Raw genomic sequence first — 25,643 nt, 5'->3', positions numbered from 1 at the left:
TCAGATATTTTAGACTGTAACTTAAATAAGATAGAAGTTGCAAAATGACTATTTATCTAAAACCTGGTATAATCCTTTTTCAGGTTATAGAATCCCTAGGAATTATTATTTATAAAGCACTGGATTATAGCTTGAAAGAGAATGAAGAGCGGGAGCTCAGCCCTCCCTTGGAGCAACTGATTGATCGTATGACTAATACAGTAGAAACAGATGCAACCAAAGATGAAGGTTATGAAGCTCTGGATGAAGCTGCAGATGATGAACATAAAGGCAATATTGAAGTTATACAGTCTTATAGAGATGTCATGAAGGTATAGTTTTAACCTATTTAGCCAATGTTGATATTTAAGAAACCTTAACCCTAACCCTAACCCTGACAGTATATTCTAATTTAAAATATTATTTTCATCTGATATGTGCCTTGGCACAAACCTGTTTTTTGTTTTTACTGCATTTCAGTTTTCAAGAGTCTATTGTCTTCTACTTCAGTCATTCCAATACAAACCTTCTTGGGAATTTCATCACTGCATTGATATAATATTCTTCTACAACCCACACATTCTTAGCACATTCCATTTTCATATAAACACATACCAGAGAGATCTGTTTATCTCAGTCAGATTAAAAGCTAAAGGACATTTTTTTTGCAGTATGCAAAGTTGGGTACATAAAAACTATTTTTCTGTAAATAGTCTTTTATTTAACCTTATTTATTTAACATTGTAAAGTTACCTTTTAATTCAGCATGAAAGTTTTTCTGTCAAAATACAATATTCACATCTTAAGTAGTTACTATCTCTAGATATTAACATAGCCTTTGAGTGAATATTGATTCCTGGTGACTTTCTTCCACACTTAATGACCAGTTGTTTGGCAACTGTTTGAAGTTACAACCACTCACACACCCTCCAAGCTACTTACAACTTGGTTCCAGAGGTCTGACAGCTGCACACCTCATCGCAGTCAAACAGCTGCAGTCAATGAGTGCATTTCAGGCATTTGACAACCAACTCAATTTTGTGGCCAATTGTAGCATTCCTTGAACCCATGACCACAATTTTTGACATTGTTTGCCAGTTTCTGACTTCTTTGTCTGGGTTCCACAAAAAATAGCCAAGAAGAATATGATTCATTTAATGACTTCAGCATTTCTTTAATGACCACAGTGTTCACTTAACAATGGCTGCAAAAAAAGTAATAAAATCTGACCCAATCACATGGGTATCTAAACTTATGGCCGTCATGATTTACAAGAGAAAGTCCAGGCTCCATTGTGGTTATAAGTCAAAACTGCCTATAATGTAGGCATGGTTTTCTATTGCCTTCTCTTTGAACATTTCTTTCAACTTTAAAAGCTATTCGGTAAACTAATATCAAACAGATACAATCCTGCTTAGCTTGTTGAGATCCACCTGGTTATATGCCATCCAATGGACATCTATTATGTACTGTGTAGGAGAAGATTTGGGTAAAGAAATTTCCAATTTCACCTGATCAAAGCAACCTTCTACAATACTGTACCATAGGTAACAGCATTTAGAATTTGGGTTTGTGTGATATACTTGTTGTCTACATGACTGTGCCACAATTAGAAAAAAACAAAATATGTCCATTTATGAGAAATTCACAAGTTGCTGTAGTTTTGGATAAAGAAGGAAAAAATTGGTGAAGCATTGTCTTAAAACCAATAACACAGCATCATCTGCAAACATTCCTTACGCATACCTCAAATGTTCCTTACGCTTTTATCCACAAATATACAGTATTAAGCAACCAAGGAGACGCTCTCCCCCATCCCAACCCAGTTTTCAACCTTTCACTAAGCATTCCTTTCTGACAGATGGTTTATTTTCATCATATGCTGCACTTACTATGTTCAGCAAACAACCATCAGTTCCATATTTATGCAAAATCTGGACTGCAAACTTCTTCCTAGCACAATGACACAAATGCACTTGCGAAATTTTAACTTTAAGAACAATTATAATTTGCTTCCTTGTTTGCTCAAATCATGCCTATTTTCTCTGTGAGAGAATTATAGGTTTTTTTAAACCATTATTATATTACTTGTGGTAGAAGATTTCTGTATATGTAGTGAGTTTGGATAGCTTTGATGGTTTACAAAAGTATACTCGGATAAAGTAATGATGAAATTCTTTAAAAATAAAAAAAATTCTAAAAGGCTTGTTTGAAAAGCCAGGTTTTTTCCCCATCTTGCTGTAATAAGAAAGTATTCGCACATAGGCACTATGTTTGTCCCCTCATGTGAACTCAAGCATTTTTTAATTCTTTATTCTAAAGTGCTGCACACCTAAATACTACACAGTATCTAAGTATCTACGTGTTCTCTTTTTGAGGCTAATCTTTCTTGGCCAATGCCGTTTTAAATTCAGGGTTGTTTTTTGTTTTTTGGCGTATTGAAGAAAGCTATGCTATCCTGTACAGGTAGTCCTCGACTTACAACAGTTCACTTAGCAATCGTTTGAAGTTACAACGGCATTGAAAAAAGTGACTTATGACAATTTTAACACTTATGACCATTGCAACATCCCCGTCACATGGTTTACATTTGGTTACTTGACAACTGACTCACATTTATAATGGGTGCAGCCTCCCGGGGTCATATGATCCCCTTTTGCAACCTTCTGACAAGATTTTCCTTGAGTTCACAACTGTGATATAGCCAAATTTATGGACAGTAGAACTAATCTTCCACATTTCTAAATCACTTTTGGGATTTTATCATCTTCACAGTTAAAGAGAGACTTTCTTTGGAAAAGATAAGCACTTCTCCGGCAACTTTATTTTTGGAGCTACATTTAAATTGAAACATGGGAAATTTATACCGATATTAGCTTGACTCTCAAAAAGTTGGAAATATATTCATATAGAAATTTTTTTTCCCCATTTTTATTTTTTATTTTTGAAACACAAAATTGAAAACTTACTTTTTAATTAATCTGGGTTGTGGGATTGTAGCCTGAAGCTTCAGACTGGCATTGCTTGATTTTTTTTTTATCTGATTAGCCACCGATTGGTTGGATTTATAAACAAAGGAATTTCCTTTTTTGAAACTTTTTTTTAAAAAAATGAACAGAAAGAACTTTTTGCATGAGAAATCTGTCTTGTTTACATATAAATTGTAAAACAAAACCTTAAAGGTTGTTTACAAGACCTGGGCATTTTACGGCCTGCTGGCCACATCCAGGCCTTTGGCTTCCCTATCCAGCCCTTGGCAGTGGTGGGGCAGTGGGGCTGGGAGCAAGGGTGGGGGAGAATGATGGCAGCCCTCCACAACAGTCCCAATTTCTCATGTGCCCCATTGGGAAAATTAATTGCCCACCCCTGTTTTAAACCAGGTCTTAATTTAGTGAAGATCTGGAGCTAATTGTAAATAATGTACAGTCAAAAACAAATCTGCCAAGCTTTTTAACTTGAAGAAGAAATTCTTAAGCTGATACTGATCATGGAAGCAGTTTGCTAAATTCATATTGATCCATATGAACCTGGAGAAGAAATAATTCTCCCATTGTTTTGGTTTTTTTCCTATTGCAATTTTCACTTTATCAAGCCTTTGGTATAATTATTTTATTAGGATTTATTGTAGATGCACTGGTTTTATTAATGCATATATTCATGGGCAAAATAGCTCTAGGTATTGCTAGATGATGTATGGATAAACAACATTTGTTTTTTATTTTCTTGGATGAAGAATAATTCAAGTATGGTTTAAAATATTTTGTGATACTGAAAAGTGAAATTACATTTCTCTGATACTTAAACTATAAATTGGACATTCATATTTCCTCTGTAAAACAAAACTCATTATCTTATTGTAACATGTTTGCATAGCTTTGCGCTACCCATCTGCCAACCCAATCAGATGCGCCAAATCACTATCAAGCGGTATGTCGCGCACTATTTGCTGAAACAATGGAGTTGTACACATTCTTGGCCAAAATTAAAAGTGCTAGAGAGGTAAGCAATGTACAAATCACTTAGTCATTTGGCTTTTTGCATTTCAAAAATGTCATATATTTCTGTTCTTTAGTATTGACACTCCAAAACAATTGTTTTTGTAATTACAAATACTAAACTTCTATTTTGGTGAATTACATTTGTCATAATTATTTTGATTTCAGTGGCACCATATAATTATAACTTAAATCTGTCAATATTGGTATTGGGCTCTTTCACTATTACTATATTTATTTGGATTTTAGTTTTAAATTGATATATTTAATATAAATTCATTTTGTGACTTGACAGTAGATTCAAGCTTTTCACTTCTCACCATCTTGTTCCTTCACCACTGTCACTATACCTTTCATATCAGTGTGTTAACAAATTATCTTGTTTATTGTGTCTGTTAAAAACATTGTTTGGAAGTGACAAATGCCAAAACAAACATGTGATAATTATAATCTTTTTAAATGTGAGTCTAAAATCTTTTTAAACTGTAATGGTGCTGATGTTGTTTCAGGTATTGCTAAATTATAATGCATAATATCCTTTATCACTGACCATAGAATTAATAGCTATAGTTCAGCAATATTTGTAGGGCATCGATCTTATTGTAAACAAATAAATTTTCTTTTAATTAATAGAATTTAAAGAAAATGCAGGAAATGGACAAAGAAAGAAATAAAGACTCTAGCACTGATCTTGATGAATTAAAAACTGCTGATTGGGTGAGATTACTTGTTTAAATAAAGTAATGGCTTTATATTACAAACTTATAGACAGACAACACAATCTATATCAAATGTTTATATCAAATGTATACGAAGATGCACAAATATAAAATCTATAAAATCATGGCTAATATTATATCTGTTCTTCCTCTATAAAGTAAATAATAAAGAATTTATTGTTACTGAAGTTAAGAAACATGACTCTAAGGTGCTCTATTAATTTCAAGACATGCAACTGATTATTTGATTATGTGACAATGTACGGTAATTAACTGCTTACTTGTTTATAACTGTTCTTACCCTGTTTACATGTTTCCAAAGAAATATTGGAAATATTGGAAATTAGTTGGAAAAAGATAATTGTCGCACTATTCAATAAAATAAATTCTAGTTTATAAAAGCTGAGGCATCATTTGTTTTGTGATACATGTAGAAGTTATAATGAGTATTTTAGTATAAATATTTAAGTTTAGTAGGGCTTAAAATACAATAATACAAATTTCATCACCTATTAACCCTTTATTCTTAACTACTTCAGGCACAGTTTTGGGTTCAAGTTATGAGAGATTTGCGAAATGGCGTAAAACTTAAGAAAGTTCAAGAACGTCAGTACAACCCTCTTCCCATAGAATATCAGCTCACGCCATATGAAATGTTGATGGATGATATTCGATCCAAGCGCTATACTTTAAGAAAAGTTATGGTAAACTCCGTCAAAATTTTATCATTCTTTGTATAGCCTCAAATTATGTTAGGACTACTAAAAAGAACAAAAAAAGAGAACTATTTTTGTTAATTTGAAAAACTAATGCCTTCTGTAGGGGTTTTATATTGTTTTGTTTAATTTTTGCCCTGAAAATATTAGAATCTTAGTTAATTTTACAAGCTATTTTGAAAATCACCTCGACTTCAATAAAAGTGACTATGTTATAGGATCTGCTATTTCCCAAGAAAAAGGAACCTTATTTCTATGGCAGATAAAAACTAGCTGCATAGATTTTTGTATTGTATCACATTGATTTAACAAAAATTGCTCTTCACAGCAGGAACACTAGTTTATAAAATTGAAGTTCATTTTATTTCATTGTATATATGAAAGTTATAAATGCTTTACCAAAAAATTTGGATAGCTTCTAGGTATCCCTTCCTGTGACCATTGATCACGTGATAATCCTAAAGCTAATGCTTTATATAGAGTAATCTAAAGTGCAAAGGTCCATGAATTCAATTTCCGAACACCTTTTGAACATCTGGGTAGCTATATTTTATAGGTTTCAGATAATATAAAACTGGTTACATAGTGCCTGCCTCCCAGTGGTCAATGGGCTGCATTTCAATAACCACTGCAATTATGTTTGTTCTGGAATTCATTGCCTTTTGGGATTGCATGATACTGATGTGCAAGCAGAATAATAGATATTTTTCTTCTCTCTTTTAGGTCAATGGGGATATTCCTCCACGATTAAAAAAGAGTGCCCATGAAATTATCTTGGACTTCATCCGGTCTCGACCTCCATTAAATCCTGTATGTAATACAATGGAGGGTGCAGGGGGGCAAAGTTAATGAAAACAAGAAATTTTCTACATCTTTTTACTTTAACCATATTCAGGTTTCTTCTATTGCTTCTCTCAGTCTTATCTAAAATATAGAAAACACATATTTTTTTCTTATATTTTGTAGCATTGACATCCTTCAAATGCATTTATATAAAATTAATACACATTAGAGGAATTGTTTTGAAATAAAATCTCATGTTTTTTTGCTGTTTCATATCAGCATCCTTTATGAAATATGCCTTATGCACTATCCCTTATGCAATATCAATTTGATCTGTCTGCTACAGCTGGTATTTCTTTTAGCCTGTTGGTTTTGTCATCTGTTCTGATCTGGGCAGTGGTGGGTTGCTACCGGTTCGCACCGGATTGGGTGAACCGGTAGCAGCGGTGGGAGGCTCCGCCCACCTGCCCGGATGCTTCTGCACATGCGCAGAAGCATCGTGCACATGCACGAGCGCATGTGTGCTCATGAGTGAATCGGTAGTGACAGGTTTTGAAACCCACCCCTGGATATGAGGATCTGTACCGGGGTAAAATCCAAAAATTTTCTTTACCAGTTCTGTGGGCGTGGCTTGGTGGATGTGGCAGGTGAAGGATATTGCAAAATCTCCATTCCCACCCCACTCCAGGGGAAGAATACTGCAAAATCTCCATTCCCTCCCCTCCTGGGGGAAGGATATTGCAAAATCTCCATTCCCACCCCACTCTGGAGCCAGCCAGAGGTGGTATGTGCCAGTTCTCTGAACTACTTAAAATTTCCGCTACTGGTTCTCCAGAACCTGTTAGAACCTACTGGATTTCACCCCTGATCTGTCCCTTATCTGAAAATGTGACTTTGTGTATGTGTTCACATTAGGGTGAATCAGATATACATATACTAGAATAACAGAATAACAAAATTGGAAGGGAACTTGTAGGTCTTCTAGTCCAACCTCCTGCTCAAGCAGGAAACCATATAACATTTCAGACAAATGGTTGTCCAATCTCATCTTAAAACTTCCACTACAAAGACAAACAAGGTGCTAATTCATAACTGTGGTTCTTTCAGCAGTCATCTGTGCATTGATATAACCTTCCTCCATCCCTCTCAAGTCTCTTCTTTGCTCTGCAAGAAAGAACTTCTTTTTGATATCAATTCAAGGTATTAGGCAGATAGCCAGAAAATCAAACCTGTAGCATGTGCAGTGGCCAGACAAGGGGTGCTTTTCCCATTTAAAACATATTTAATACATAGTTTAGGCTGAAGAAGAGTTAGAATCTATTTAAATGAATATGTAGTGGCTGCTTGAAAAACCATCGTTATATTGTAAGCAAGCAATCTATTATTTTTAAATTGTAGCTTAGAAATTTACCATTATCTTATTTCAATGGACACGCAGTTCAGGTAAAGCCATGTATATTGATGAACATCTCTTAAGCATTGTCAGTATTTTTCTTTGAGATACGTTATACTTTCCAGGCATCTGCAAGAAAACTGAAGCCAACTCCACCACGGCCACGTAGCCTCCATGAAAGAATTCTGGAAGAAATAAAATCTGAAAGAAAGCTAAAACCTGTTTCACCTGATGAGGTCAGGCGTAATAGGCTAGGTGAGTACTTTGATTTTGATGAAACCTGGTTCATCTCTCTGGGCTCAGGAACTGAGTGGAATGTGTGTGATTTGTCCTTGGATGATAAACAACCATCCGGCCCTGTTGCACTGTATGGCACTGAATCCTGGGCGACAACAACAGGGATTGAAAACTATCTCCATGCCATGGAAATGCAAATGCTCCGATGGATATTGAGCCTCTCTCTTCTTGACCACATCACAAATGACACCATTCATCAGCATTTTGGTGTGGCACCAATTCCAGATAAGATGAGAGAAGGCTGGCTCTGCTGGCATGGACATATCCAGAGAGCAGCACCTTCCACCATGGCCAGGGCTGCATACCAACTAGAAATCAATAGCCAGCGACCTCACAGGCATCCAAAATAGAGATGGTGAGACATCATCAACAAAGACATGCAAGCTGCGGGCCTGCGCCCCAGAGACACAGCTAACCATGCAAAGTGGTGATCCATGATCTGAAAAGCGGATCCTGATCTGCGGGAATATGCTAGGAGGAAGAGGAAGAAGAAGAAGAAGATATGCAATGAAACCTTTAGGAATCAAGGTCAACTTGAAGAAAACTTTTTCAAGATGTGTTAACCAAATTCATTTCTAAAATATGTTAGCCATTTCAAGTGCCTGATTGATTAATCTCCATTGCTGATTATACAAAGAAAAATATAATGACATGGATAAATTTAAAATATGAACACTTTGAAGGGACTTTTATTTTCTACTGAAATAAACAAAGGCAGCTGATTTAAAATTTAAAAATTAATTCAGGTGCAAGCTTTAAGCTTATATCTCATTTTAAAAGAGGGTATTGGCAATGGATTAGTGAAGTCTTAACGCCAATTCTGTTACCTCTTTATGGAACCTCTGGGGTTAAGAGCTTTCTGCCCAATAAGAGTTAGGATTACATAGGATCATCTACAGAAATCATATGCCCGCCTTTGTTTGTAGTCTTTTCAGTTCCACAAGCAGAAAAGCTATAAAGCAGAATTGCTGATTGTTTCTAATCAAATTTCTAAGGAAAAGACAATATACTTATCTCAGTGTTCTTTTTGCATTTATCAGAAATTATAATGCCTAGCTTATGGTCACTAGCCACAGTCATCCCTATTTTAAAAAAGGGTGGCCCCAGCCTAGTTGAAAAGTACAGACCAATCTCATTATGTTGCATCACATGCAAAATCATGGAATTAATCATAAACCAATCCATTACCCTCTACTTAGAGATAAACAACCTACTCTCTAACAAGCAGTTTGGCTTCAGAAAAAAACTGTCCTGCAATCTGCAACTCCTACACTGCAAAAACATATGGACTTCACAACTTGACCAGGGTAAAGCAATAGACACAATTTATATAGACTTCTGTAAAGTCATTGATTCAGTAGTACACGACTTCTAAAATTAAAATCTTATGGCATTTCTGGATCCCTGCATAAATGGATAGCTGCATTTCTATCAAACAGGCAACAAGTAGTCAAAATAGGGAATGCCCTATCAAACTCTGCACCAGTTAACAGTGGTGTCCCCCAAGGAAGCATTTTAGGACCCACACTCTTTATACTTTACATAAACGACCTTTGCGATCATATTATAAGCAACTGCATTCTCTTCGCTGATGATGTAAAACTATTCAACACCACCGACAATGCTACTACCCTACAAAAAGACCTTGACTATCTATCAGAATGGTCAAACAATTGGCAACTCCAAATCTCAACCAACAAATGTTCTGTCTTACATATTGGCAAAAAAAAATCAAAACACTAAATACAAGCTGGGTGGATACAACCTTATAGACCCTCACTCTGTTAAGGACCTTGGAGTACTCATCTCAAATGATCTAAGTGCCAGAGCTCACTGTAACAACATTGCCAAAAAAGCATTAAAAGTTTTTAACCTAATCTTGCATAGCTTCTTCTCCAGTAATATTGAGCTGCAAACCAGGGCATACAAAATTTTTGCTAGACCAATTCTTGAATACAGCTCATCTGTCTGGAACCTGAAATGCATATTGTACATTAATACAATCGAACAAGTCCAGAGATATTTCGCGAGAAGAGTCCTTCACTCCTCTGCTCGCAACAGAATACCTTATGCCACCAGACTTCAAATTTTGGGATTAGACAACTTTGACGTCTTCAGTCAGACCTAAGCATAGCACATAAAATTATCTGCCACAATATCCTACCTGTCAATGACTACATCAGCTTCAACCACAACAATACAGGAGCACACAATAGATACAAACTTATGGTAAACCACACTAAACTTGATTGCAGAAAATACAACTTCAGTAACAAAGTCATTAATGCCTGGAATGTACTACCTGACTCTGTGGTTTCTTCCCCTAACCACAAAACTTTAACCTTAGACTGTCTACTGTCGACCTCACTCCATTCCTAAAAGGTCTCTAAGGGGTGTTCATAAACACACCAGCTTGCCGACCGTCCCTGTCCTAATGTTCCCTTTTATATGTATCCATTTCATGTATTCATAATTATGTTTATATTTATATCTGTTACCTATTACATGCTTGACGAAAAATAACTTTTAGCAAGTAACAAGCTATTCTATGGCTCAAGTTCTCTGAATTCCCATATAAATGCTATTATGCTTCCCTGGATATTTGGTATATACTATTACTTAACAGATGTTCTTTGTTTCAGTTTGTTTTAAACTATAAACCATTACTCAAAAATGTGGGCAACGCTATTTCAAATGTCAAATGCATTATTTTAGTATCAATTTGTAATAGAATATATACTGTACTAACTCAACGTTGATACATATTCAAATGTTATAGGTGCTCACCTATAAAGCCCTACATGGCTTAGGCCCGGGGTACCTACAGGATCATCTCCTGCCATCCTCCCATTGTCCGGTGCGCTCACACAGAGCGGGCCTCCTCAGGGTGCCGTCAGCCAGGCAATGTCGGCTGGCGGCCCCCGGGGGAGAGCATTCTCTGTGGGAGCGGCGACCCTCTGGAATGGGCTGCCCACCGGCCCCAGGACAGCCCGTGACCTCCTCTCCTTCCGCCGCGAATTGAAGACGTGGCTTTTTCATCAAATGGGCTGAATCCGTAGGGTTGATTTTAAAAAATTTGAATTTGAATTTATTTTAATCAATTTTAAACCAATTTTAATGTTTATGTATTTTTTTTTATGTTCCTTTTGTAAGCCGCCCTGAGTCCTTTGGGAGAAGGGTGGCATATAAATTACATACATACATACATATATACATAAATGTGATAACTCTTGGTTAACAACCACTGGTAGTGCAATCATTCAAAGTTATGACAGTATTGAACAAATGGAAATTATGACCAGTCTTTAAAGTTCTGCCTCTGATCGCAATCTGGATGCTTGGCAACAGAATCACACAACAGTTGCAGCATCCTGCAGTTATGTGATCACGATTTGAAATTTCCCTGTCAGCTTCCCACAAGCAATGTTAATGGGGAAACCAGCAAAGAAGGCTGCAATTCATTCTAGTCAGTCTATCCCACCCAGCAGCAGCCACCGTCAGCCCTGCCGTACTCATGTTGTGCATTACCAGCCACCTATGCACCCTCCCCTGCCTGGCAGCAAGCACCCAAAGCCCCATTTGCATTCTCACCACATCTTAATAGCTGTTCACATAGCTTCCCCCACCTATCAACAGCCACTTACCTGCCTGCTGGCCTGCTTTCAAACTGCCTGAGACTTGCAACTTCCTGCAGGTTTCCCCACTGACTTGGTTTTTTTGGATGCTGGCAGGAAATTGCAAGGAGGTCCTTGCTTAGTGACCTGCAGACCTCACTTAATGATGGCAATGATGCCAGGATTGTTGTTGTGAAGCAATATAGGCATATGATATCACACTTTATGACCACATCAGTTAGTGATGGAAATCCTGGTCCCAATCGCCATTGTTAACCAGACTACCTGTATTATTTCCATATAATTTTATATCAAAGTATCTATGCAGGAGTAATATAGTGTTTATCAGTTTCATTTTAAGAACTACTTATCAGTAGCTTAACATGCAAATAAGATACAAGAAAGTTCTTCCTCTTGGCAATATTCTTTACTTACAGAACACTTTGCAAATCTCTTTTGAGAGGATTGCAACTCAGATTTAAGAGATATGTTTGTGTGTGTAGGAGACAGAGAAGAAGTCCCATGAAATGGGGCCTGCCCCCCTCCCCATGTATAAAGCTGTGTCACTTTCCCAGCACATTTTTTTCACATTTGGAAAAAAAAATATCCACAAACTTTAGTTCTCACAACTGATTTTCTGTCATATCACAATTCTTGACATAATTGTATTTTTTAGGAGAAAAGATAAATTCCACAGTAGTAGTGCTTATTCATGCTGTTTTTCTGCTTTTCTTAGATGTACCCACATCAGCAGCTTCCCAAAAGCTATTAGAAAGCTGTATAGCAAATGGCAGCTTGGAATCCAAAGCAAAGGTAAATGGCCTAGGTACAACAATGAAATTAACGGTGCAGCGGAAGAGACTTTTGAAAGCTCCCACTTTGGCTGAACTGGGTAGCTCAGATTCAGAGGTAAGATGCATAGCAACAATACATTCCTTCAGTTTTAGATTTTTACAAGTAATCCTTGACTTATAATCGGTCATTTAGCAACCATTCAAGTTATGAAGGACCTCCCCAAAACTACTTACAACCCAGATTTGAAGTTTCAGTGGTCATCCTCCTGCAGTAAGGTGATCGTATTTTGGGTGCTTGGCAGCCAGCCTACATTTACAATTGCCATATCCTGCACTCACATGACTTCAATTTATGACCTCAATTTTTTTTTTTTGTCAGAAAATAACGTTTACTTCTGGTTTCTGGCAAAAAACACCCATTGTGGACAATAGATTTACTTAACCAGCACTGTATTCACTTAACAACCAATCATTCACTTAACGATTGCCGCATTTGCTTAATGATCACTGCAAAAATGACAAAATCAGGGCATAAACCCAGGCTAAATTACAGTCATAAGTTGAGGACTACCTGTAATAGGTTCATTTCCATTTACTTCTTTTATTGGTCACATTGGGACTTGTTTTGCTTAAAGTATTGTATAGTATGTTTGGTAAAAGTAATTTTCAGATAATTTTGAACAAAATGTGGTTTTATCCAATTAATCCTAATGACTATTGTTAAGATTAAAACCAAATTATAAAATTAGAGTGCAAAAGCTGCATATTTTTACAAGGTTTAAAACGCAAAGATCTTTGTGATGTCAAATGTAGATTCAGTCTGTGTGTCAGTATCCAGTTCTGGCTAGAAGATGTTAGAAAAGCCATCTATATGAAATAAATAACCTTGGATTAGGTAATGTTCCTGATGTTGGTAACATTTTACATTCAGTTGGTCCACTTTGCTATCACTTCACCCTTGGTTGTACAAAATCCCAGTGTGAATGATCCTTTAATATAAATACTATTGATATCTATAGTACACCACTGAATTGCTTTTAGTTTATGAAGCTTGCACATATGGACAAGAAGCTTATAGCTATCAGCCTATTATATGGCCTTTATAATATTTTCTGCTGTTTCAAGAAATAGTGATATTTTGTTTCCTAGAAGCATTTTCATTAATATGACCAGGTGATCATGTATAGTTCCATATCCTGCATCATTAAACATTATGCTATATTTTTCTGTATATTGTTTATACTGTTTCTCAATTAAGGAGAAGGGAAACACCTGATTGCCATATTTTATTATTTCCAGGAGGAGTCTATACCCAAATCATCCAGTAGTGGTAGTGTTTCTCCCTCCCAGATGGAAGATGTGTTTCTGGAGACCACACCTGGAAAAAAGGGTGAGTAAAAATGCTAAAAACAAATAAGATTTCCTGCAACAGTAGAAACATTTTGAACCTGGATGGATTAAAAGAGATTTCTGTGTGTGTGTGTGTGTGTGTGTGTGTGTGTGTGTGTGTGTGTGTATGCATTATGATACAATATAAGATGAGATGAGATATATATGATACGACTGTACTTTCATTCTAGTTTTATGATATCATTACAGGTACTGTTAAAATATTAATTTACAAAATCTGAACATAATTCATCCTTATCAAATTTATAGTGCCTCCAAAATTCTTGCCAATATCATCTACACCACAGCCAGAAAGGAGACAACCACCTCAGAGACGACATTCTATTGAGAAGGAAACGCCAACCAATGTACGGCAGTTTTTGCCTCCCACAAAACAGAGCTCCAGATCCCTTGTAAGTATTATAGTAGATCAAATTCATCATTGGTTGAAGGGTCAAACATAGTGATTCCAGCACTGAGGGAAGAAAATCCATATGTAAAAAATATGCTGTGAGGAATCCTTAGCTCAAAATTGTGAGACTTTGGAACAGCTCTTGAATTTTATTTCCTGTAAGTTGAAAGTATGATCTACATGAAATAACTCTGAACTTTTAAATTCAGGATTTGAATGTTGGGCCTAATTGCTGATGTTCTTATATAACCTTGCTAATAAAATTAATATATCTGCAAGTAAAATGTCTTCTATATGGTACATGAAAATGAATTTTTTGACTGCTGGTTTTGCATATTTATAATCTGTTATTAAAAGCTGATAAGTTTTTCTCATACTATATTTAAAGAACCTAGAATGCCATGTAGTCATATAGTATTATTGAATCTATTTAAGGATCAAAGGAAAATACAGCACATTGAGTTAGGTGACTTTATCTGAAAGTAGATTCCAATAAAACACAGTTGTCATAAGAGAATGAAATGCCTGTTTTAGGAGCTAGCAGAATGCCAAATCCTTGTATTTTTTTATTTTTTTTTTTAATTTGATTTATATGCCGCCCTTCTCCGGAGACTCAGGGCGGCTTACAGTGCGTTAAGCAATAGCCTTCATACTTTTGTATATTTTATACAAAGTCAGCTTATTGCCCCCACAAACTGGGTCCTCATTTAACCTACCTTAGAAAGGATGGAAGGCTGAGTCAACCTTGAGCCTTGGAGAGATTCGAACCAGCAGTAAATTGCAGGCAGCTGTGTTAATAACAGGGTGCTTTAAACCACTGTAGTACCAAGGCTCTATTTTTATAAGTAAGATCATTTTTTTTGTAAAAAGAATTCTTAAAATTGATAAAGAGTGAAAGAATTCAGGTTTAGGAAGAAGGGTGTGTTTGGTTTTAATAAAAAGCCTTCTTATTCTGCATTGGCTCAAGAAGATTTGATTTGGATGCTAATTTTTTAACATGTTGAAGTTAACTTACATTCCGTCACTAATTCATAGAGCAGAGCTGCTTTCTCAAGAAATTAAATGCATTTTAACTTGAATTCACTTTCTGATCCTAGATAATCTTAAACTCATTTGTCATTTCCATATGCAGAGTACAGAACAAGAGCAATTATTTTCTAAGAAATAGCTTTATGCGAATAATGGTTTTGTACATGTGAAAATTCTTTGAAGTATAGCTATACAGGCATTCAGAAATACAAAAAACTTGTGTAGCAGTTATTTCTTATGTACTACATAAAAATTGTTTTTGATGTTTTAATGACAGAAAAAGTCCTTAACATTTCTGAGATACCTGGCATTTCTAATAAATGTGCTGTGAAAAGTCCAGTCTCATCTTTCTTTTAAATAAATCATATAATTTTAGAAGTTGTCTGTGGATTTATAAGGTCCATCATGTTTTTTTTTCTTAAATGATCCTAAAAATATTATCAACAGAAAAAGTCAGATTATAACTTGGTTTGTTTTAGCAGAAGTAATACTATTTGACAATTATATTCTTATTTTAGCTCTTGAGATCAAAAGTAGAGCAAGAACTCTGAATATAATAATATAAAACTTAAACTACCTGTGTTTTTGTAAAACATCAAGTCAGAATTTTTCATAATTGTGGCTCGTTAAAAAATAAGCCGCATAACTAATTATTCCTGGTGTTTTATCTCAAAAAGTAGTTCAGACTAACAAATTATGGATGCTTTTTCCCAGGGTTTGTGTGGCATGATCTCAGAAACTATTTAATTTGGACTTCTTCCTCTTGTCTGTTCTGGGAGGAACAAGCTAGAAAAGTCCTTCATTCAGACAACAAAGGATGGCACTGCCATCTACCAGAACTCACTGTCGGTCAAGATAAGCCCCTAAGAGCAAGCAGAGCACCATCAGTATCACACATGGCATTTGCTTTGCTAAATCAGTTTCTTGGAATGGCATACAAATAGGGGGAGTGGGTAATCAATGTTAATTTAAAAACTAAAACTACAGAAGTTCCTGAATAAGAAATAATTTCATATTTTATATCTTGTACTAAAAGGAAAACCCCATATTTCTGTTGTTGTTTGGTCTTATGAGAATGAGGAGACTTCTTGTAAGTATTTATTTATTTTAAACATTTTATATATTGGTTTCCTTAAAAACAAGGCAGTTATAATGTGTTAAAAAAATTAAAATAGAATGAATGTTCACAAAGCAGCAGAATCTATTCAATCCTATAGTGATATGCCAAAATTCCCACATTCCCAGGAGGCAATGGCTGAAATGATTAAAATTTCAGCCAAATACATCAACACTTCCTAAAAGTGTCAGAATTTTCTACCATAGTACCTGAACTTACCGTATATTCTGCAACTTTATTTTTTATCAGCTCTTAGTATTCTGTGCAGATTTCCATTTGGATGTATATGAGAACTACAAACATGGAAGAAATTGAACCCTCAGTCAAGCACATCTATATCCTGTCACAATTCTATAAAGACTAGTAGCAAATCACAATATTAAAAAACAATAATATTGATAAAATTGAAAATATAAAAAACCTAACATTCAAATAGGCAAACCTGATGCCGGAGCTCAAACACCCAATAAAAAAGTTCCAATTTAAAATAGTTTCCAGAAGTCAACTAGAGTTGGGACCAAAATCTACATACAAGAATGCAATCTGTTTAAAGATTTAAAGATTAAATAACACATTTAACTGAAATGGCATAATGAATATAGTCCTATGCCAGTAATTGTTGTGTTTGTTTATGAGGATGAATCCTGCTATGCAAAATGGCAATTAAAAAAAAATACTATGTTATTCAAAAATAAATATATACCTATTGAGCTTATGCTTTCTTCTTAGGAAATTAACTGATATCACATGTATTTTTTGTTTTTAGGAAAAGCCATAAATATCATTTTATAATAGTTTATTAATTGTCATTGAATTCAACTGTTTCACTATCATTTAACAATACCATTAAAGTTATATTTAAGAAAATTTTAAGCAAACAGTTTCTACAGTTTCTAAAGTATAAAGAAAATGGCATAGATAAGGTCACATTACCCTATGTTAAATTTAACATCCTCCTTCTTCATTCCTTCCTTCAGGATTGATGGAGTGTCACTGCTTATCTTCTGGTGAAAGAAATCCCACCTTTAAATAAATCTCATTTCCACTGAAAAGGAAGTTGAATGGGTTCTTCCAGCAGAATTAGCAGGGAGCTTATCTTGTGATGGTTTTTTCCAGCAGAATTAGCAAGGAGCTTGTGTTATGTCGTACAGTAATTCTGGTTGTATTGAGCTGACTTCCCAATAAGAAATAAAGAAATATGAATGCTGGGGTTATATTATCTAAAATGGTAGACAACTGTTTTATTTATGTTTAGCCTTCCTTTTTCTACTTCCTATCTAATGCTCAGGTTCCAAGGAAGACCCTTTTTGCAACCATATATACAACTTCTCAGCTTAGTTCTCATCCTTTTGAAGCAGCTTTGTTTGGAATGGCCAGAACTGTGTATTATCTATGTGAAAGAGTTTTTAACCAGTGGAAAGTCTCAAAGGTTTGCCTCCTACTGTGAGCTTTCTAAAACTGTCCTAGAAATCTTTCCTTCCCATCAAATGGGAACAGATTCCTAAGCTGTGGCAAGACATTAACGGTTTAGGATTTCACTGGATTTTGATTAAAATTTATTTCGGTGCCTGCAGAACTCTTTTGTGCATGTATTCACTGATCAATTTGCCTGGAAGTTGAAATTGTCTGGGAAAGATAATCAAACTAGAATGTAACATCAGAAGTTTATTTGAGAGGAGCTTTTTATGATCTTAACTTTTTAGAAGTAAAAAAAAAAAAATCAAGAATAGAGAAATAGTTTAGAAAAATTAAGAACGTATTCAAACTCATAAAATCATACATGTCAATTTTGGCCAAGTTGTCACATTATAAATTAATCTTTCAATGTGTATTTACATACAGATAAATTTATATGCCAAACATTAAATGAAAGCTTAACCAAACTAAGATTTACAGATGATAAAACTTACAATTAAGAAATTTATGTCAAGGTAGTTGAATATTGTTTTACACAAATTACTGCATTTTTCTCAGTGGATTGGACCAAAAATAAACAAATACATTGGGCGTTATCATTATAAAGTTTTTTACTTCACTATAGTCTTCACTTGCAAACTACGAATATATTTATTATGTGTTATTTAATAGAAATTATTCCTATATTAGTATTTCGTAGTTGACAGTATAATAATAAACTTGTTCAGAGTTGTCTGAGGATTTTAGCTTGGTAAACAACTGTATCCATCCTGCAAGCAGCTACTTGAATTGCCTCTAATGAAAAAGAAACATTAGTTCAGCTACATCAGGAATGATATTAGTCTATTATCAATAATACAATAATGTTTTAGAAGAAAAGTCTTAGCGACAGTACTATCCTAATATTATTTGAGGTTGGAGAACTTTCTAAAGAATTTCTCTCTATTAGTTTTCATTGTAAAATGTCAAATGTAAAATTCTAGTAGTACTTCAAAATGCTTTTAAAGTATAGCCAGAGTGGCTGGATAATTGAAGGTTTAAATATGGATTATTCCTATGTGAAGGATTTAGTAGACACATATACATGAAGCCACCTAGGCATATAGGTCACTCCTGTTTTGAAACAAGAGTGTCTTTGTCACATGTCTCCTTTCTCTAGTATCCACACAACAAGCACAATTGTTTTTGAATTAATGTTGGGATCAATCTGTACATGTGAAGAGTTTGAAGTTCAGCCGGACTTTCAGTAAGAGAACAAACACTCTGGTAATATGCTATTCAAAATAAACATCAGTGAAGCTATACTGAGAAGACCATGATGAAACATTTTCTTTAAATTTAAAGAACTAAAAATTAGTTGGAAAATAATATGTCATACTTCATGGTTATAGCTTTACCATTATAACATGAAACATTTCAATTGTCCAGTGTAATATGTAATAAGTATTAGCAAAAAGTATTAATTAATACTTTAATAATTTATTACATATAATAAGGCCAGGAGAAAGAGTTGAGTTGACCAATTTGATAGAGAACAGCAATTTAGCTTTATTCTCACTTGTTCTCTCTGTACTAAACATTTCCAAACATGACTTCTCATTTTCACACTGATGTTATAGATGTTCACTGAAAGCACATTTTTTAAAAAAAAATCATATTTCTAAGACAAAAAGTTATGAATTTATAATTTGATGGTATTTTATAAATGAATAAATAAAAAAGCTAGTAATTTCTCAGCGATACCACTATCTACATTAATACATACATTATTTATTTGATGGAATATCTACTTAGTCACGAAAGTTATTGGACCATGTTGTAGCTTGGGGAGAAACACTGTTGGGAAATAGATAAGAAGGAGCTAGTTCCTCCTCCCACACCTTTTCTAATTAATCAGCCCTTAAAGGGCATTGGAGTTTTAAACAAAGTTATGAAATAAGCAGCAAAAGACAAGTTGTTTAATAATTTAAACTAATCATTTAAATAGTTGAATATAACTACAGTATTTAATAATTATCAGAAAGGAGGAAGGACAATGATATTTTTTTGGAAAGGGACTTTCATTAATCTGCACTGCAATAGACAGATGTAGTTTTAGTATCAGTGACTGAGCAAGGCATTCAGATATGGATTGAAAGGCAACAATCTTTCAAATATGTGGGGGCAGACCATTTTGTATTAGAGTATCAACATATATAAAGAATCCTACCATCATATTCCTTGATTTTTTTTCTGGGTAATTGTATATCCTATCCTACATCAACGTTTATGTATTGAGTCTTGGAGCCCATGACTAGCCACTTGTGATGGAAATTTAAAACACTAAAGAAATTACTATTTTAAAATAAGTTAGATAATTCTGTAAAAGCAGTAAATAAATAAAACTGAAAGCAAAAGATGAAAAGTTATAAACACCTATAAAACATGAAGACTTTAGCATGTGGTAGGGGAAATAGCATTTTCCAGTGTAATACTAAGATTAATATAGTATAGCAAACCACACTAAATTTTGACTCTGAAGTCACATCATCTTCAGTATGAATAAGTTAATGATAGAAAAGGCACAATTTGTAAGCATCTTGAGCAAGATGAAGTTTGTATTTGAGATCCATTTTTAGATTGGTAAGATAGCTGTTCTTTAAAATATGGTGGCTGTGATATACTCTCTTTACCAGTTCTGCATTGTAAATTTTTTCTGAACTGAAAGACAGAATTATAAGATACTTAAAATAGCATCATATCTGGTTGGATTTTGCAGCATTATGCTGCATTTATAATATGAATTTGTACCATTTTTCCTTAAGAGCTATAAGCAACATAGATTGCTTAGGAATGAATGAATGTCCTAATTCATCTGGAGACTACTGATTATTTATTTTCCTCTTGCTCCCAACCTTGTAGTCTTTCTTTCACAGAGTAAAATAAGGTTAGCATATCATTTTATATAACTTAGAAATGAAATTATTTGCAACAAATAATTTAGCTAGGGCAAGAATTCTGTCTTTCAACAAAATCTATGGCAAGAATCTATGAAAGAGGTGAATTTGGGATGTGCATTTTATTCCGTGGTATCAACAATTCTGGTGATTTACTCAACTCATTAATAACCTATTATGGTGTTTTACTGTTGAAGAAAGATCTATATACTACTTCTTATAACAAATTGTAATGGATTGATACTCATGCTAACAGCAGGAATATAAGGTGTACAAATTTGCAACTAATTCTTTAAATATTCTATAAAGAAAATTATACATATAATTTTACTGTGTTAAAAAATACCACAGAATAAAAATTTCTTCTGGATTGGATTACTAACTGTTTCTTTGGCTTCTCTAGGCATCTTAAGGTATCAAAGACACCATCATAATGATTGGCTTAATAACCATCAAAGGCTTTTTCAGGGACAACCTCTTTAGCCTGCATCTCTGAAGTCTTTGCTGTTTTGATGCCTGTGATCATATAAATGTTCTCTGATATTGATTGTAAAATCTATTTCTTTTAAAATTACTAACCAGGTGGCTGGCTCTTTACATGGATAGCTGAGAAATGCTCTGAGAAAGACAGTTGAAAAAGCTTTTTTTTTTTCCTTTCAGGAGGAGTTTTGCTACCCAGTGGAATGCCTGGCTCTCACAGTGGAAGAAGTAATGCATATCCGTCAAGTGCTGGTAAAGGCAGAACTAGAGAAGTATCAACAATACAAAGATGTCTATACTGCCCTAAAGAAGGGAAAGGTACAGCTAACTGTGTTAATTTTCCACAGATATGGACAGTGGCGTATGGAAAAGAAATTATCATACACAGGAAGTTAAAATTTGCAGAGATGGGTTCAAATATTTGTGCAAAAGGAAAAGATTAGATCTGTAAATTGAGACTTATTCTTCTGAAAATAGTAGAGTGCCTTCTTTTAACAAATGTTCAATAGGGGACACAACAGTGATTTTTGCAGATTTTATCATATCCTGTTCCGAATATCGTTCAGCCTTCTGGAGTAGCTTTATATATAAAGCATTGACCAAGATTCACAGAGGAAAGGAACAAAAATCAGTACATAAATCACCATCTTCACCTTCTCAAACACCAGTAAAATTTTGCAGAGCATAAGTTTGAATCCAGTTCTTGAACTCAATGATAGTTCTTCTTCGTCAGGATGCTTCTCTATTATGCTGTCAAAATGCTTAATATAGAAGATGATATGTCAGTTAGCAAAGGATTATAAAAGCATTTAATGAGTATTTTATAAAGAGTGAGAAAAACTATTTTAATAAATGTAATTAAAGTGATTAAGTGTACAACTACTTGATTATGTATCTTTGCTGAGGTTTGTTTACAGACATCAATAGTCTTATCTTATTCCCATTTTTGTAGCTCTGTTTTTGTTGTCGCACAAGAAGATTTTCTTTCTTCACTTGGTCCTATACTTGTCAGTTTTGTAAAAGGTAAGCACATGGCTATCATTAAAAATTGCTGAATAATACAATGATAGAAATGAAGTACTTATTAAACCATTTTTAATGACTTTGTTGTTATTGGTTTTGCATATGAAAGGAAGGAGGAAAGATAATTTTTGGCGAGTAAAGAAGAATTTGAACAGATTAAAGGTTTGCACCTTTAAAGATATAAATTGGAAACCTTTGCAGCTAACAATGCTAATTATGGCATACGATGTTCATGCAGCTAATATAAAATGAGTAAATAGCAAGAGACATCTTTACTTAGAAAATAGATTAACGGTCTTGGTCTTGTAAGCCTGTATACAAACTGCATGCATTTATACTGTACATGGATTGTTATATTGCTCTGAAGAATAACATTCCTCTGAATTTTTCATAACACACATTTATAATTTGCTTTCTGCATTTCTGAAATAAGAGTCTGCTGTAATCTCAAATTAAATCTTTGTCCAGTTTTTAAATCGTCTTAGGGGAAGAGAATTTTGTTCCTTCCATTTCTGGTTTTAGATTGTGATATATTACCCAAAATCTGTGAGCATACTATTTGAAAGATGCTCATTTTGGCTATTGAGGTTTTTCCTCTTTATTTCCAAAAGAGTTTCTACAAGTTAAATCATCTTAGTGAAGCAGACTAGATTTGAACAGGAGAAGTAATAGCCCACATGGGAAGCTGGGATGGATCTAGAAAGGGCACACAAGCTTCTGGTATCCAGTTCCAGTCTTCTGGCTTTTTTCTGTGTTTTTTATTCGTGCTGAAAAATAAAATAACCAGTGAATTTCAAAAATAGTATGTAACTCTTAAAATATTTTTGTAAGAAAAATGCAATATAGACCCCAGAGACAATTTTACTTTGAACTAAGAAAGCCAATCTTTTTTTATGTTGTAGGCCTGTATGTTCACAGTGCTGTAAAAAAGTAAGTTTAAAAACAAAAATCTAAAATCTGTTTATTAAACTGTTTCTATTTGTTTAAATATTTCATTTTTATCTGTTCATTTTAAATTCTGACTTTTCTTTTGGAATTCAAGATAGTATATATAATATTCCATCTCAAATTTTATCCGTCTCCAATTTTATTCCTAAAGAAACATAAGAGGTTTTTTTGAATGAGATATTGTTAGTGGTCAAATGTCATGCAATGAACTTTAATGACGAGTTTTGAATATGAGAATCTGCACTTGCTTTTGGAATATTATACTTACAAGATAGTTGAAAGTTTTGTTATCATAGCATTTTACTAAGGTTCATAAAGTCAATACAATATTATTGAGAATATATTGGAGTAGGGTGTTATAAATGGTATGGCATTTGCAGTCTCAGGGCAATTATATCTCACCATTGTTCCCCTGCTTTTATGACAGATGCGCCTACCATCAAAGCCATATTCCACCCTTCCAATTTTTTCCCTGGGACCTTCTGCTTTACAGAAAGGAGAAAGCTTTATGAGGCCTGATAAAACTCCCATCAGCCATCATAGGTCACTGAAGGGCATACCAAGGTAAGTTATGCTTATAATTAATAATGGGGGAGAGAGACAGACCGATAGACAGAGATTCATTTCTTTCTTCTTTCTCACCTTTCATCTTTCCAAATTAATGGATATTAACACTAACACTAACTCAAATTAGAGGTGGAGAAGAAGCTAGAAATACGGAATTCAAAATGGCTTTCTCCAGAGACTATGGAGGAAGATTCCAAATAAATTCATACCTTGGAATTTCTCCTCCCAATATGGAGGTGGCAATTGGTCAGTCACTTGAAATGTTCCCAACACTTCAATTCTAAGCCCCCACCCCCACCCCTATCTTCTGCCCAGTCACATGACCCAGAGTGTAGCTGTTTCTAAAGGCTGAGAAAGAATTCTAGAAGTTATGGTCTAAATGTTTTCCCTATCTTAAAATAAATAATATTTTAACAAACTTCTAGGCAGATCTCAAAAGGACACCTCCCCTTCACATTCCTTTAACACCTTCCAGAGTAACTTTCTGTGAAGTACACCATAACGTTCTGTGAAGAAGGCAGACAACCAAAGCATCCTTCTTGGAAAGTTTTTGTGCATATATAAACTTTTTTGAATCTTCACTTGTATAAACCCCTGTGCATCATCTCACATACATTAAGACTCCTGAGCTCTGCCAGTCCTGTATTTGGAACAGGTAATATTTCTGAAAACACTAGTATGATAGGCTTGATTACAGTTTGTTTTATTAACCTAAATTTAAGACTATCACACTATATTTCCTTATATTATTGGTGCCAACAAAATGACTGTTGTTCCTTCCCTGCACTATCTAGTATTTTACATCTAGCTGACTCATGATGCCTAAATGCCTTTGTACCCAATAGGCAAGTCATGATGTGATCTACATGTCAAGCTCACACAACTGAGCAAGCTCAGGGAAACTTAAATGAAGTGTCTTTAATACTAGTATGAAGAGTAAATACACAATTTTGGAAACTGCAGGAGTTTCCAAACCTCATTAGTGAGTTCATTAAGACAGAGTCTGTTGGAATATTTTGAATTGTTTCTTGTCATCTGGATATCATGCTGTTTATGAGCTACTAACAAGCTCTTATCTCTTGGTTAGATCTAATATTCCTTCCTCTCCAATCTGTCATACCACATGTCTGTCAGAAGCCATCTGTCTGACATCCCATAGGAGTCTTCTTAGTAAGGAAATGGGTCTCTGATCCAAGGATTGTTCTCTGCAGTGGGAACATCTTCCTCATTCTTGAAATGAGGTCCTCCTTCCCTCAGTCTCTCAGATAGCAAGAAGATTTCCTATTCCTACATCCTATTTTCATTAAATTTGCATTTTTCCTTTCTTGAATATATTTACTGAAATACCTTAGCCCTTCTTGCCTTCTTTTATAATTCATGAGTTAAGTCTTTCTTTTCTTACCAGCAATTTTTTCCCTGGGGATTAAATGTTCTGATTATATAAAATTGGTTATTTTTGTGTTGTTGGGTGACCTGGGGCCAGTCACTCTCTCTCAGTCCTGAGAAGAAGGCAGTGACAAACTTCCAAAACACTGTGCCAAGAAAACTGTAGGGACTTGTCCAGGCAGTCACCAGGAGTCAACGGTGACTCGAAGACAGAAACAAACAAATTAATAAAACGACCTTAAGAAATTCAAGTGACTTATTTCAGGTTTCTTTTTTCTCTTTACTCCAAATGTTAAGAACTAGAAAATCTTGAAAAGGTTTCTGAAATTCTTTAGAATGATTGGAAAGACGAATGGTACTAGTAAGATCAGAATTGTTCTTTTATTTTTAGGTTGTCCTCAAAGTCAAAGTCTGTAGATAAGTCAATTGAAGAACCATTTTTTCCAAAAGAACTCATGGAGGACTGGAGCACTATGGAAGTGTGCGTGGACTGCAAGAAGTTCATTTCGGAAATCATTAATTCAAGCCGCCGCAGCCTCTCTCTGGCTAACAAACGAGCCAGATTAAAAAGAAAAACACAGTCATTCTACATGGCATCTCCAGGCACTTCAGAATACTCTCCTTCTGAGAGGACTATCAATGAAATCTGA

The 25,643-nt window shown here is 34.6% G+C and overlaps 1 protein-coding gene across 2 annotated transcripts; it reads left to right on the top strand.

The window, feature by feature from the left end:
* Positions 1 to 173: 173 nt before the first annotated feature.
* On the top strand, positions 174 to 25,643 carry SPIRE1 (spire type actin nucleation factor 1). 2 transcript variants are annotated; one of them, XM_070942398.1, is made up of 16 exons: positions 174 to 311; positions 3,853 to 3,978; positions 4,608 to 4,691; positions 5,233 to 5,397; positions 6,133 to 6,219; positions 7,711 to 7,840; positions 9,770 to 9,793; positions 9,982 to 9,999; positions 12,233 to 12,405; positions 13,590 to 13,680; positions 13,950 to 14,092; positions 21,250 to 21,387; positions 22,022 to 22,092; positions 22,995 to 23,022; positions 23,468 to 23,604; positions 25,385 to 25,643. In XM_070942398.1, the coding sequence occupies exons 1-16, from the start codon at positions 189 to 191 to the stop codon at positions 25,641 to 25,643; spliced, it is 1,797 nt and encodes a 598-aa protein (XP_070798499.1). In that variant the 5' UTR covers positions 174 to 188. The 2 variants fall into 2 exon arrangements, with proteins under 2 accessions (XP_070798499.1, XP_070798500.1); XM_070942399.1 differs by lacking the exons at positions 9,770 to 9,793; positions 9,982 to 9,999.

The sequence above is a fragment of the Pituophis catenifer genome, unplaced genomic scaffold, assembly GCF_029215685.1.
Source record: "Pituophis catenifer annectens isolate HBS135680 unplaced genomic scaffold, rPitCat1.0.hap2 SCAF_3, whole genome shotgun sequence".
NCBI classification, from domain to species: Eukaryota; Metazoa; Chordata; class Lepidosauria; order Squamata; family Colubridae; genus Pituophis; species Pituophis catenifer.
The sequence above is the reverse complement of the archived record's forward strand: the minus strand, read 5'-3'. Positions and strand labels throughout refer to the sequence as shown.